This window comes from Oryzias latipes, chromosome 1 (genome assembly GCF_002234675.1).
Source record: "Oryzias latipes chromosome 1, ASM223467v1".
Lineage (NCBI taxonomy): Eukaryota > Metazoa > Chordata > Actinopteri > Beloniformes > Adrianichthyidae > Oryzias > Oryzias latipes.
Genome location: NC_019859.2, coordinates 17,417,450 through 17,431,699, shown reverse-complemented (window position 1 = coordinate 17,431,699; position 14,250 = coordinate 17,417,450). Strand labels below are relative to the sequence as shown.

Sequence of the window (14,250 nt, the reverse complement as noted above, 5' to 3'; positions counted from 1 at the left end):
GCAGTCTGACGTCAAGGAACCACCAATATACAGAGGTGATGGGAGTGACAAATGCTCAGTTTATGAGTGGGTTCAGATGGTAGAGCTTTTTCTGTCTAAGAAAGAATTTCCAGTTCAACAACAGAAAACTGAAGTTTTAACTAAGTTGTTGGGAAAAGCTAGAGATATAGTGACAGTGACTTTACGTAATCTTCCATTGACTGACGACTCTCAAACACCTGCTGTTATATTCGACTTATTAAAGCAGCACTTTGGTGAGCTAGCCTACTCTGCTATGCCCATGGCTGACTTTTATGACACCAAGCCACTCCCCACCGAAAGTGTGATGGACTACTGGATCAGGCTGAACAAGAAAATCTATCATTTACTTAAATAAAATGTTGATTTCTTTAAATGAGCTAATATCACAAAGGAGAACAAAAATTGTAGGTCAATCTTTTCTTTGAATTATTATTTAATTATTATTATTATAATATTTGTAACTATAAATTGTGCTTCTTTGAAAACAAATCGTGGAGAAATGAGGTGTGAGAAAGGTATGTGAGAAAGATGTGTTTTAGAGCAAACACTTTCAACTCACCTGATTGTCGCTGGCGATTCTGCGGTCCCGCCTCGCGCGATTCACATCGGCGTGCCAGACCAGGGGCCTGGGCCCACGGCTGGGGGCAGGTTGGGGGTTCCTTGGGTGGGGTGGGGGTGGGGGGGTTATCTTCCTGTGGGGGTGGGGGGGGGTGGTGGGGGATTTTGATTTTCCATTTCTTTCTGTTATTCTGCAAAAATACATTAAACGGTTAACGTTGAGGTACCTACAAGCTGAGTGGTTAGCTTACATTTTATTGTACAATGGGCAAAGAAAAAAAACACTGAAAACTCACCTGATTTTCCCAAGCGACTCTGCGGGCTTCCTTCGCTCTGGCATTCGCTGTATGCCAGACCAGGGGCCTGGGCCCACGGCTGGGGGCAGGTTGGGGGTTCCTTGGAGGGGGTGGGGGTGGGGGGTTATCTTCCTGGGGGGGTGGGGGATTTTGATTTTCCATTTCTTTCCGTTATTCTGCAAAAATACATTAAACGGTTAACGTTGAAGTACCTACAAGCTGAGTGGTGGCTTACATTTTATTGTACAATGGGCAAAGAAAAAAAACACTAAAAGCATATTTATCTAACAAACAATGTCTCTAACTATAGTTACTTTCCACACACAACAAATTGTAATAATAAAACAAGTACCTCACCTGGCTTGAGCGTTTTCTTCTGTGATTTGCGTCCGTTAGTTTGAAAAGAAAACAAATCTATTGTTAGCATAGCATTGTCGTTATTAATTGTAACTATGGATGTCACATCCAGCAAAATTATATCTATTGTAACGATCCGGCCGGACCGTCACTTTAGTGGGGTAGCGAAAGCCAACTGCTCATTGGGATGGCTTCGTTGGAGAGCTGTCCGTGCCCCATACACCGCACGACCCCGGACAGTCTCAAGCAGAATAAACAGGAGGAGAGACAATGTTAGCTTTTAAGCAACAAGCCGTAAGCAGTAATCCCCCCCCCCCCCCCCCCCAACACAAAATCCTCCGGCGGGCGGCCGTGTCGCGCACTCAAGAGTGCACGCAGCTTGTAATGGAAATGAATACAATGGAAATGAATAATTAAAACGCAGCAAATTTGTCGTATTTCCTCGCAAGACACAAACTTATGTAGAATGAGGACATGTGTGGGTTCCTTGGGTGGGGTGGGGGTGGGGGGTTATCTTCCTGGGGGGGTGGTGGTGGTGGTGGGGGATTTTGATTTTCTATTTCTTTCTGTTATTCTGCAAAAATACATTAAACGGTTAACGTTGAAGTACCTACAAGCTGAGTGGTTAGCTTACATTTTATTGTACAATGGGCAAAGAAAAAAAACACTGAAAGCATATTTATCTCACCTTATTTGTCTCACCTTGACGGGGTTCTCTTCTGTGATTTGCGTCCGTTAGTTTGAAAAGAAAACAAATCTATTGTTAGCATAGCATTGTCGTTATTAATTGTAACTATGGATGTCACATCCAGCAAAATTATATCTATCTATATTTATTAGGGGTGTAACAATAAGCTAAAAATCTCAATAATTTGGTTGGATTCAGAGTTCGGTTCCATACGGTTCGGTCGGTACGGGCCACGGCTGTTAACAAATCTGCTTCATATAGAAGTTACTATTTGTGAACCATAAATCTTAACTATTTCTATTTTCCATCTAACAATCTAAGCATAGTTTCCACACACAAAAAATTGTAATCAATGAAACAGAAAAATATAGCTCACCAACTGTATGCCTGGGATGTCAGTCTGACTCTGAATCGTTTTTTCAGCAACTGTATCTGAAAGATTACAACTACCGTGGTAACATTTTAAATAGTTTAGTTGAAAATTATTACGGAAAACTAACTCAACTTTTATTAAATCTTTTAAAAAGAAACAGCTGCCACAATTATCACAAAATGCATGTGAGATTACAGAATATAGAGTTTCTCCTTTTTCAATTTTTGAAAACTGGTGTCCCGCAGGATTTTTGTATTTTGATAAAGTGTGCCTTGTCTCAAAAAAGTTCGAAAAACACCATACATACATACATACATACATACATACATACGTAACAAGTGTTAAGTTTATTAGTTTAATTCCACCAATTCCATGGTAAACTGCCGTTTTCATACATTTGCACCAGAGTATTTATCTGTCTGAGGGTGCTTGAACTCACCACGAGCACGCTAGCAGGTGCTAATGAACATGCGCACTTAGACTGCTGGGAGCCGTGGCTGAGGTAAGACGTGAATCGCCGAGTGTCCACCCTTATTAGTTTTATTTCTTTGTAAATTGTTCGTTAGTGTGTTACACTCATAACTCACAAAGTTGGGAATCGTGTGGTGTCAATTTTACGTAATTTGTGTTGTTTTATTTATTTTTGGCTGCTCTATATCAGCAGATCTGTACTGCTTCGCGTGAACTAGTTGAGGTTCGCGCCATTTTTCTTTGATGTTTAAATTAACTTTTCTTTCTTTTTGTTCATTTTTCAATTGTTTAAGGGGGAAAAAAAATCACACAGAAGAAACTCCAGACAGCATTCTGAATTTGTATTTTCTGTTAACCAGTTACAGATTAAAAGAGTTTGACTCGGCATCAAAGTGTGGTCTCTCATTCGCCTGAACACAACGCAGAGCGGAAAACTCCACCAGTTACTATGAGGTGCCGTGTAGGACATTATTCAGAATTAGCATTCATAGACACATATGAAATCTCTCACACACACTAGTGAAATGCTTGTATACATACAACTGAAAATATATTCATTCACATACACATGTGAAATCTCTCACATACACATGTGAAAATGCTCTCACATACAATACTGAAAATGCTCTCACATACACTACTAAAAATGCTCTCACACACACTACTGAAAATGCTCTCACACACACTACTGAAAATGCTCTCACATACACTACTGAAAATGCTCTCATATACACTACTGAAAATGCTCTCACACACACTACTGAAAATGCTCTCACACACACTACTGAAAATGCTCTCACACACACTTCTGAAAATGCTCTCACACACACTACTGAAAATGCTCTAACATTCACTACTAAAAATGCTCTCACACACACTACTGAAAATGCTATCACACACACTACTGAAAATGCTCTCACACACACTACTGAAAATGCTCTCACACACACTACTGAAAATGCTCTCACACACATTACTGAAAATGCTCTCACACACACTACTGAAAATGCTCTCACATACACTACTAAAAATGCTCTCACACACACTACTGAAAATGCTCTCACACACACTACTGAAAATGCTCTCACACACACTACTGAAAATGCTCTCACACACACTACTGAAAATGCTCTCACACACAGTACTGAAAATTTCGATAGAAACGGAAGGCATTTCAGTAGAAACGGAAGTTGGTTGATTATCGCGAGATTTAACGGCAGTCAAAAGCGTTGCTATGGTGATGTGTATCGGCAGCCTGCACTAGAAATTTCCCAGAAGTGTCTACGAAAAACCAGTGTGGATCGATGTAGAGGGCTGCATTGGGATTGCCAAAATATCGCGTGATTGGGCGGTTCGAATTGTGCTGCGGGCGGGAGCGGGCGGCAGAAAAAAACCCCCGCGGGAATCATCATGAATCATGAATATATATTAGCGGACCACGTTAGGCTTTGCGGCTTTTGGAGTCTTATGTACTGAAGCTCCGTGAAAGCACCAAGTAGAGACGCCTAATGGCCACTGTCATCTAACCTGTTGTTGGGGGTGTGCAACGCCCCGCCTCTTAGAAATTGTGTTCTTTAAAGCCTGATTCCGCGGTCGCGTGTGGGCGGAGCTACCAGCTAGAGGTTATGGTCTGATCGCTGCATGGAGCGATGTGTGCATCAATGCATGGTAGACACTGAGAATAGGGAGATCAGGTTTATTATTTTGAAGAGTTCTACTTGGTAATCATGTTTCCATGTTTGAGTTCATAAAATCATCCCAGGGAAAGTCTCTGCTTCAACTCCCGCAGGGAAAGCTGCGTCTGAATCTGACGCCGTGTTTTCATCTCTCTGACAGGGTTTGAAGCCAAAGCCCCTCCCCCGCCTCTTTACCTGCTTCTCCTCTCTACCTCTTCACCTGTTCACATCCTCTGCAGCTGAGAGTTATTTTTCCCCGCGCTCCCAGTGTATTTCACAGAGAGCACGCACGATAGTTGGGGCAGCAGAAGGATGAAAGAGCTGTGACTCTATCTGGCAACACTGCGCTGGATGAGGAAGGAAGGAGCAGGTTTCCTGGCAGGGACATGATGTCAATTGATAAAGCAGAAAAGAACCTCAAACGAGCTTCATCGTGAGACACGCATGGTGTTCAGATCTGCGTGCCGATGCCCAACTGAGGCCAGAACAGCAAAAACGGGAAATGGCTGAAGCTAAAAAAAAAAAAAGTATTTTTCCATCAGGAAAAAAATAATTCATAGATTTTCAGCTCTGTTGAACCATTACAACGTTTTTTTTTACTTTGACCTGCATCTTTACCAGCTGGTTTAGCGCGCTTCAGGCCGTCTTTCTGCGCGCTGACACACGCACACTTTTAACCGAACAGGATTTGTGAAAATATATTTAATAATTAAGTTGCACATTACACAAAGGAGGAATGCATGAAAAGATGAGGCTGGAGGAGGAACATGAATCTCTTTAATAATATCAATACCAATACCTGTTTTTTTTTCCTGCACAAAATGATCTCACGAAAAACGGTTGAATTATTGCCATGAACACGGACAGATCTATATTCAAAGCCATTTTTAGTAAGGTGTGAGAAAACTACAGAAGAAAATGCCTCCTCGCAAGAGCCAGTTAATCGTTCAGCGGCATAAAAACAAAAAATAAATATTGCCATGAATAAATAACTTGGGGCTTTATTTATGAACAAATACATTAAATCAACACCAAAGTGTTTGTAATTTAATTATTTATAAATCAGCCACGTTTTCCATGATCAGAACAGAGCAGTCTTTGTAAAATGTCCATATTTATTGTGTTTTTACTCTGACAAATAGGTGTCATTCTCTGCGTTAAATTGGAGTAGTTCGCCTCCAGACCAGGTGGTGGCGGTAATGCGCCAATTTGTTTTCGTGTCAAGCACCTTATGAACAACACCCGAAAGAAAAAAGTAGTAAGCATGGGTGTCCAAATTGCTTTTAAAATTCAGAGAACTATATAGAGAACTATATAGTGCTGCACTATATAGGGTTCTTGTAATTAGGGATTAGGGCAGGAATTCGGACACAGGTTCGTTTCCACTGAAATGCCTTCCGTCGACCAACTTCGTTTCTAATAAAGTTTAAAAAAAACTGTCTCTACTGAAATGCCTTCCGTCGTTTCTATTGAAAATTTCAGTAGTATGTGTGTGAGTATTTTGGTAGTGTGTGTGAGAGCATTTTCAGTAGTGTATGTTAGAGCATTTTCAGTAGTGTGTGTGAGAGCATTTTCACATGTGTATGTGAGAGCATTTTCGATAGTGTGTGTGAGAGCATTTTCACATCTGTGTGTGAGAGCATTTTCGATAGTGTGTGTGAGAGCATTTTCAGTAGTGTGTGTGAGAGCATTTTCAGTAGTGTGTGTGAGAGCATTTTCAGTAGTGTATGTGAGAGCATTTTCAGTAGTGTGTGTGAGAGCATTTTCACATGTGTATGTGAGAGATTTCACACGTGTATGTGAATGAATATATTTTCAGTTGTATGTATACAAGCATTTCACTAGTGTGTGTGAGAGATTTCATATGTGTTTATGAATGCTAATTCTGAATAATGTCCTACACGGCACCTCATAAGTTACATTGGTGCCGTGACCTCTTGGATTCCAGAAGCATCGACGTCATCTCGATCACCGGGAAGATCATCTCATCACTGCTTTTCAAGTTTGTTTGGTTTGGAGTGTTAATATTTAGGACTTAGTGATTTAATTAGGTCGAGTTGAGCATTTTTTTCGAATTCTGTAGTGTCTGATATTTTTTCAGTCCTGTTTTATTTTGGTTTCTCGCCATGTTTACGACACATAATCCAGACGTTGATGAATGTGTGTCTGATGGGGCGGTTAATTCGAATGTGGGTTTTGGGAGGGGATGGTTTAAAGATGTTACTGAGACTCCCCAGGTAGGAGCGTTAACAACGCCGAGGTTGAGCTCTACTCGTGTAAACCCCCCCTTACATGTTACAAACTCACAAGACACAGAGCTGAGCTCAGAATTTTAATATCTGACCTGGCTAATCAGATTGGTCAGTCTATTGCTGCTCAGATTCAAAACAATGTTGGGAGTTCTCTTTCACAGTCCCACAGCAGTTTTCAAACAGCTCCAAGTCATCCTGAGCTGAACCTGTCTGGTGTCAAACTTGTAATGCAGTCTGACGTTAAGGAACCACCAATATACAGAGGTGATGGGAGTGACAAATGCTCAGTTTATGAGTGGGTTCAGATGGTAGAGCTTTTTCTGTCTAAGAAAGAATTTCCAGTTCAACAACAGAAAACTGAAGTTTTAACTAAGTTGTTGGGAAAAGCTAGAGATGTAGTGACAGTGACTTTACGTAATCTTCCATTGACTGACGACTCTCAAACACCTGCTGTTATATTCGACTTATTAAAGCAGCACTTTGGTGAGCTAGCCTACTCTGCTATGCCCATGGCTGACTTTTATGACACCAAGCCACTCCCCACCGAAAGTGTGATGGACTACTGGATCAGGCTGAACAAGAAAATCTATCATTTTTTTGACTTAAATAAAATGTGGATTTCTTTAAATGAGCTAATAATATCATAAAAGACAACAAAAATTGTAGGTCAATCTTTTCTTTGAATTATTATTTAATTATTTTCTATTTTGTTTATGTTTTGTTTTTAGATTTCCTCTTTTTTAATGCACATTTGATTGAAAAATAACATCACCGACTCATCTGTTCACACGCAACAAGCAGGAGTAGTCAAACTTACCATTTTAGTTAGGACCGTAAACTTGGCGGAGGCGGCGCCTCTCCTCCTCGTTCCGCGCCAATGGTAGCAGCCTCCCCAGAATAAACTGACGACAGAATAAAAAACAATATTTGACTTCACAAGGAAAAACTTCAGACAATCTGCGTGTATAAAATTGTTTAAATAAGAAAATGACGTGAAATTTTAAACGTTGGGCCTACACAAAGCATTTCTACATAGGTCAGTGTAATAGACGGGAAAAGTTTAATGAGGAAAACTCTAAAAAGGCTAAAATGTGTCTGTTTTCATTTGAAATCAATTTTAAAAGAGTATTTGTAACTATAAATTGTGCTTCTTTGAAAAAAAATCGTGGAGAAATGAGGTGTGTCGTATGTGAGAAAGATGTGTTTTTAGAGCAAACACTTTCAACTCACCTGATTGTCGCTGGCGATTCTGCGGTCCCGCCTCGCGCGATTCACATCGGCGTGCCAGACCAGGGGCCTGGGCCCACGACTGGGGGCAGGTTGGGGGTTCCTTGGGTGGGGTGGGGGTGGGGGGTTATCTTCCTGGGGGTGGGGTTATCTTCCTGGGGGGGTGGGGGTGGTGGTGGGGGATTTTGATTTTCCATTTCTTTCTGTTATTCTGCAAAAATACATTAAACGGTTAACGTTGAAGTACCTACAAGCTGAGTGGTGGCTTACATTTTATTGTACAATGGGCAAAGAAAAAAAACACTAAAAGCATATTTATCTAACAAACAATGTCTCTAACTATAGTTACTTTCCACACACAACAAATTGTAATAATAAAACAAGTACCTCACCTGGCTTGAGCGTTTTCTTCTGTGATTTGCGTCCGTTAGTTTGAAAAGAAAACAAATCTATTGTTAGCATAGCATTGTCGTTATTAATTGTAACTATGTATGTCACATCCAGCAAAATTATATCTATATTTATTAGGGGTGTAACAATAAGCTAAAAATCTCAATAATTTGGTTGGATTCACTTCAGAGTTCGGTTCCATACGGTTCGGTCGGTACGGGCCACGGCTGTTAACAAATCCGCTTGATATAGAAGTTACTATTTGTGAACCATATATCTTAACTATTTCTATTTTCCATCTAACAATCTAAGCATAGTTTCCACACACAAAAAATTGTAATCAATGAAACAGAAAAATATAGCTCACCAACTGTATGCCTGGGATGTCAGTCTGACTCTGAATCGTTTTTTCAGCCGTTGGTATTTTTTATATAACTGACAAAATACCCACGTGCCGTTTATTCGGAACATCCCATCTGCACGGATATGACTGCTTTGTAACTGTATCTGAAAGATTACATCTACCGGGGTAACATTTCAAATAGTTTAGTTGAAAATTATTACGGAAAACTCACTCAACTTTTATTAAATCTTTTAAAAAGAAACAGCTGCCACAATTATCACAAAATGCATGTGAGATTACAGAATATAGAGTTTCTCCTTTTTCAATTTTTGAAAACTGGTGTCCCGCAGGATTTTTGTATTTCGATAAAGTGTGCCTTGTCTCAAAAAAGTTCGAAAAACACTGCATATACATACATACCTCAATTGTTGTGCGTAATTAAGAGATAAGAGAAGCAGTCAGCCTTATAAGCTCAAACTTTAATGAAAAATACATAGTTGCAGGACTTCTAACAAAGAAAAAAATTATTACAGAGAATTTTTAAAAATAATTTTTCATCATGTAGAAGTTTTAGACCTCTTTGACATGTAATTTAAATGATTTAGAAAAGCCCTACAATAATTCAATAGTAAGTAAATAACAATACATAATGACAACATAGATATATAAGTCAATAATAATAATAATGGATTAATAGTAAATAATAATAATAAAATCAAATCAAAGTCAATAGTAATAAATAATAATATATCAATAATAAGTCAACAGTAAGTCAAAAGTCAACAACAGATTTGCCCAAAATAAAAGGAATAAGAAGATAAAAAAAACAATAGATTTACCCAACTGGTTCATGTGAGTGATCAATTTGGTGTAACCCAGAAGTATTGTGCCGGGTTTCAAGTGAGAAGTTTCCACAAATTAATTGCAGATAGAACGTGTTTACACATTTGACAAATTTGTTTGTATTTTTGTTAATCATTGAGTACCTCAGTCCTTCACACACTGTGGTTCATGTGTTTCTACCTTTGGTTTGGTGCTGAGTCTCAGTGTCACTGTCAAAGAACTAAAGCTATTTGATTTACAAATTTAAAATAGAAAATTATTACATTTTAGATAAATTGTATGAAAAATATTTATATAAAATTGGGATTTTTTTTAAGTTTTAATGTTTTCAAGTAACTAGAACAAAACTTTGATTAATAAATCATAAATTCTTACTTTGAAAATTCAACAGAAAAGCTCTTATTCTGAAATATCTTCATATCCAACTTTATTGGCATCAGCTGGAGCTGCAGTGAAATGCCACTTCTACTAATGAAAAGAGGTGGAGCCTTCTTCAAGTGAAAGCGGCTGCTGAGCAGCACTGGAAGCACCGACCGGACGTCTGTGATGACCAGATGTTCACAGATCCCCTGATGGCAGTACATCGGGAAGCCCACCTTCAGCTTCAGATCCTGGAGCAGCGTGTCCTCCATCTTGGCTTGTGTGAATGGTGGGAAGTTATGGGATTTGGCCCAATTTATAGTAGTTCTGCACCACAATAAATAGAAAGTTCACCAACAGAACTGCTTTAAATATGATGCACTTCTGCATTATGAAGTTTGTTTAAACACTTTTGGGAGCGTTTCTACTAACAGACTTTATTGATTTTAATTCATTTTAAAATAAAGTAAAAAAAAAGTTTGATTTTTTTCTTTATGTGTGACGACAACACATACATACTGATGTCTTGGCACTCTGGGAATCTCATGTCATTGTAGAAAACTCCCTCAAAGAAAAAAAAGGCGGACTTGAAATGATCCTGAAACAGAATATGTCAAAGTATTACCTTCAGGTTAAGCTTCTTTTCAAGTATCACAATCACTGCAGCAGTTTGGTGTAAAGTCAGATCCGAGTCACCTTGCAGAGGAAATCTGGAGCCATGTCTGGTGTCCTGCTGAAGTCGCCGCACACTTGCAAGTCGCTGATGCAGCAGATAGCGTCTCTGAGCTCGGTGAGGTTTTGGGTTCAAAGTGGTTCATCAGCAGAGTCATCTGATGTAATTAAACTGTGTAAGATGAACTAATGGTTGATCTGCTTCTCAGGAATCCAAACAAAATGATTTTTTTCTTGTCAGACTGTAAGTCAGAGACGACTAAAATGTACCTTCTCAAAAACAGCAGGGTAGTAGACGTTGATGGTCAGAATGATTTCCCCTTCAGGAATCCGGTCACTCTCTGTTTTTGGTGTCCGGCCAACAATTAGACGCTCATGGTTTCACACAGACAAAAGAGTCTTAGGTTACTCTTCTCAAATAACACACTTCAGGGCTCCAGACTGCGAGCAATTGGTCGCATTTTGCGACCAAAATTTGAGAGTGTGCGACTGAATTTTACATCCAGTCGCACATGCGCGACCAGTAAATTTGCCTCCCCCACCCTTCGTATTTTTTATACATTAAACGTGGAAGGGGCACGTCAATGATCAATGAAATAATTAATGAGACGCAAGCGCACACGGACGCAGGAAGACACACACACTCGCGCACATACTCATGAAACGCGAGCACGTACACTCTCGCGTGATGCCTGTGTGCGAGGCGGCCACTGCGTGTGAGAAGAATAGGGACAGCCACTGTGAGTGGCTAAAATGCGTGTAGGGGGAGGGGCCTAGAGATAATCGAGTGCGCGTAAACATCTGTGGGAAGGAAACGGAGAGACAAATATCAAAACCTGATATAGGCGTCTGAGCTATGAGCAAGCGAACTATTGATTCGTTCTTCCCACCTGCGGCTAGTGTACCAGTGCCAGAGTGTACAGCAGGGGTCTCAAACTCGCGGCCCGCAGGCTATTTGCGGCCCCCAAGATGATATTTTGCGGTCCCCGCCTTAATATGAAGGTTTAATGTTACTGCAGCCCGCCAGTTTTAATGAATGACACTTTTTCATTGTCGTGCGCGAAGCTGACCAACCAATCACAGTGGGGTAAATGACTCTTGGGGGCGGGACAATGACAGGGCTTGAAAGCAGGAAACCTGACAGCTCCCTCCCCGGACCACATTAAGGAGTTCCTTACTTTCCTTTAGAACGTATTTATTCGCTCGTAATTTTCTAAATACATGCAGTCCGTGCTGAACTTTTCTCTGGGCCGCACAGACCCGGAGGAAGGTTTAGGTTTTGGTTACGGTTACGGCGGCGCATAAAACGGTCCTGCGCGGTTGTTACGGCAGCACACCGCTCCCTCAGCTGAGGAGAATAAATGTCCCACACCTACATGCGTGACAGCTAACGGGGCTTGAACTTTAAACACGTGCGAGCAACAACAACATTAGTTTTAGACACACTGAAAATACGTGGGGAAAATGCAACGATAGACGTGTTTGAGATGAACCAGCGGCTCGCCTAGATCGTTGGGGAGACCGGGGGGGGGGGGCTGTGAGATGAAAGCGAATCTGCAGCAAGACTGAAGGAGGACAGGAAATTAAAATTGTCCTTAACATTCAATTTAGTTTTAATATTCTTCTCCCCCTTAGTATGATCTGTGTTATATATTTTATGATTATTTTAATGTTTTGTGATGTATGTAGCCTTTTTTTAATGAATTGGTATTTTAAATTATTTTAATTAATCACTCCACTACAAAAACCATCAGGACACATGTCCCATAATGCATTGTTTTGTAGTCTGTAGGGCAGCTTTCAGTCAGTTCAGTTTCCAGCTGTGTCCGGGTAGTTTTGCTCCTTGCCCCACCCCTTTCTCGATTGACAGTTGATGTTGGAGCAAAAACAAAAATATATGTCACACACCAGGTGATCTGTGCAGCGTTGAGTTCACCTGGGTGATCTCAAACACGCTTATTGTGCATCTTGGCTGCACCTATTTGGTGTCACAAAGATACATTTGTACTGTCATGACAGTGATGCTTTTGTTTTGTTGCATCTTCAAAAGTGCAGAATAAAATGTCACACTGAATTTGAAACAGCACATTGTAATTTCTGCATCTATTATTAAAGTTTTTATAAGTAATACAGTGGAAATTAGTAGATTTGGTTAGAATGTTGATTTACGGTATGCGCCCCTAAATTTTCTGGTTGCGCCCCTAAAATTTTCAGTTAGGGGCCACTGTGCTCCTAGTGAAAAAAGTTAGTCTGGAGCCCTGCACTTTGCACAAATGGGACTAACATTTTTTTTAAACATGTCTTCACCCTATAACAAGGCTGATCTGCTGATTCCAATTTCTGCAGGTTTTTAAAAATGACTTGTATTCCACAAACACTCCAAGTGTCCTCATTGTAGCTTTGCTCACATCACTGCCATAAGATCAAGAGACGCTGACTGTACCTCTGCTTCTTCCTGCTGTAGTCGTAGTCTAATCACTGGCTGCAAATGCTGCGTTCTCAGCTTTATGGTGGTTTTTCTAATGCTAAATAAGGGTTTTCGTTCCAAATGTTTTTGTTGCTAGCGACGTATGACTTACCCTTGCATAAGTTGCCATCTGGCATTCTTTACCTATTCTCCCCCCTCAAAAAAAAATACCAAAATGACCATATCACTGATAGAAAGTCTGACATTTGCTACACTGGAGGACGGTTCAGCAGTCTGCCTTCCTTCACAGCAGACACTGGCAGAATCTCAGGCTTGTGTAGAGGCAGATAAAAATGGGGGTTAAGATTGATTTCACATGCAAGTCAATCAACAACCGTACCCATATTTAAGGGAATCGGAGCACAGAGAAGGACAAAAGTGAATTTTCTCATCCCCTAACATCGAGTTAGCTTGAATGACTTTAACGTAACCCACCAGCTCATCAGCATAGAGATCATGTCGGTTCTTGTTGACCTTTAGTGAAGCTTTGTGATCTTGCCTTGTTTTTCTTTGTCTGTTGGAGGAAAGAGAACAGATACTTCATCAAGCAGCATTGGAGCTTAAAACAGTAGAACTATTAGTGAGATGTTTTTACATCAGAGTTTTCAGTGTTGAGTCTGGAGGAACAACTTCTGTATCAGGCAGCTCATCTTCAGCATGGCAACGAAGGGAATCCAGGCTGGAAAAAAAAAAGATAAGTGTGACATCTGATTGGGATAAAGTCGTCAAAAGTAAGAGAATGAACTCAAGCTTATTATTAGCTTTTTGATAGAAGTCAAGCTACTTCCTGTTGGATTGTTGAGAAAATTCCAACAGAAGGCAAAGATTATAAAATTATTTAAAACGATTTGTAATTGTATTTTTTTATATTACTCACAATGTGTTACAAATAATTGTCTGTATTCATCCAAAAGTGAATGCACAAGTGTTTTTATATGAATAACTTAAATATTTAGTTGCTTGATATGGAGTCAAATTATGTTAAAAATATGAATTTTAAGTTGAAAGGACATTTTTGTAATTCACTTCCTGTTTGTTAGCTTAAGCGCATCAACGCAACTCGCTTTCTTTAACTGCTGCAACTTGGTTTATTTTAAGAGGTACAAGTTTAATACTTATTTATATGAAAAAAATATTTATTTACAAAAAAAAAAAACACACTTAAAAAACGTTCCTAAGTAGCTGTGTCTACCTGCAGACAGATCTGAGCTCAGCCTCCTCAGTGACTGACTGATCCCCATCGCTTCTGCAAAGTT

General features: G+C 39.9%; 1 protein-coding gene and 1 long non-coding RNA gene across 2 annotated transcripts; both read right to left on the bottom strand.

Moving 5' to 3' along the window:
* Positions 1 to 725: 725 nt before the first annotated feature.
* Positions 726 to 8,052, bottom strand: LOC110013927. The gene is made up of 4 exons (XR_002874897.1): positions 7,923 to 8,052; positions 7,510 to 7,594; positions 1,935 to 1,951; positions 726 to 770 (listed from the first exon to the last, which is right to left on the bottom strand). It is a non-coding gene; the product is annotated as an uncharacterized LOC110013927 (long non-coding RNA).
* A 1,301-nt stretch (positions 8,053 to 9,353) lies between these two features.
* On the bottom strand, positions 9,354 to 10,902 carry LOC110014056 (snRNA-activating protein complex subunit 3). The gene is made up of 4 exons (XM_023963381.1): positions 10,798 to 10,902; positions 10,552 to 10,699; positions 10,371 to 10,453; positions 9,354 to 10,182 (listed from the first exon to the last, which is right to left on the bottom strand). Exons 2-4 carry the CDS (start codon positions 10,573 to 10,575, stop codon positions 9,867 to 9,869), a joined length of 423 nt encoding a protein of 140 aa, XP_023819149.1. The 5' UTR covers positions 10,576 to 10,699; positions 10,798 to 10,902; the 3' UTR covers positions 9,354 to 9,866.
* Between the last annotated feature and the right edge of the window lie 3,348 nt (positions 10,903 to 14,250).

Excerpts from the sequence above, each read along its gene's own strand:
- LOC110014056 (XM_023963381.1), bottom strand. The coding sequence starts at position 10,575 with ATGGCTCCAGATTTCCTCTGCAAG. Across the intron at positions 10,454-10,551 it reads CTCCAGATTTCCTCTGCAAG|GATCATTTCAAGTCCGCCTT; the intron begins GTGACTCGGATC and ends ATTCTGTTTCAG. Across the intron at positions 10,183-10,370 it reads GAGTGCCAAGACATCAGTAT|AACTACTATAAATTGGGCCA; the intron begins GTATGTGTTGTC and ends ATTGTGGTGCAG.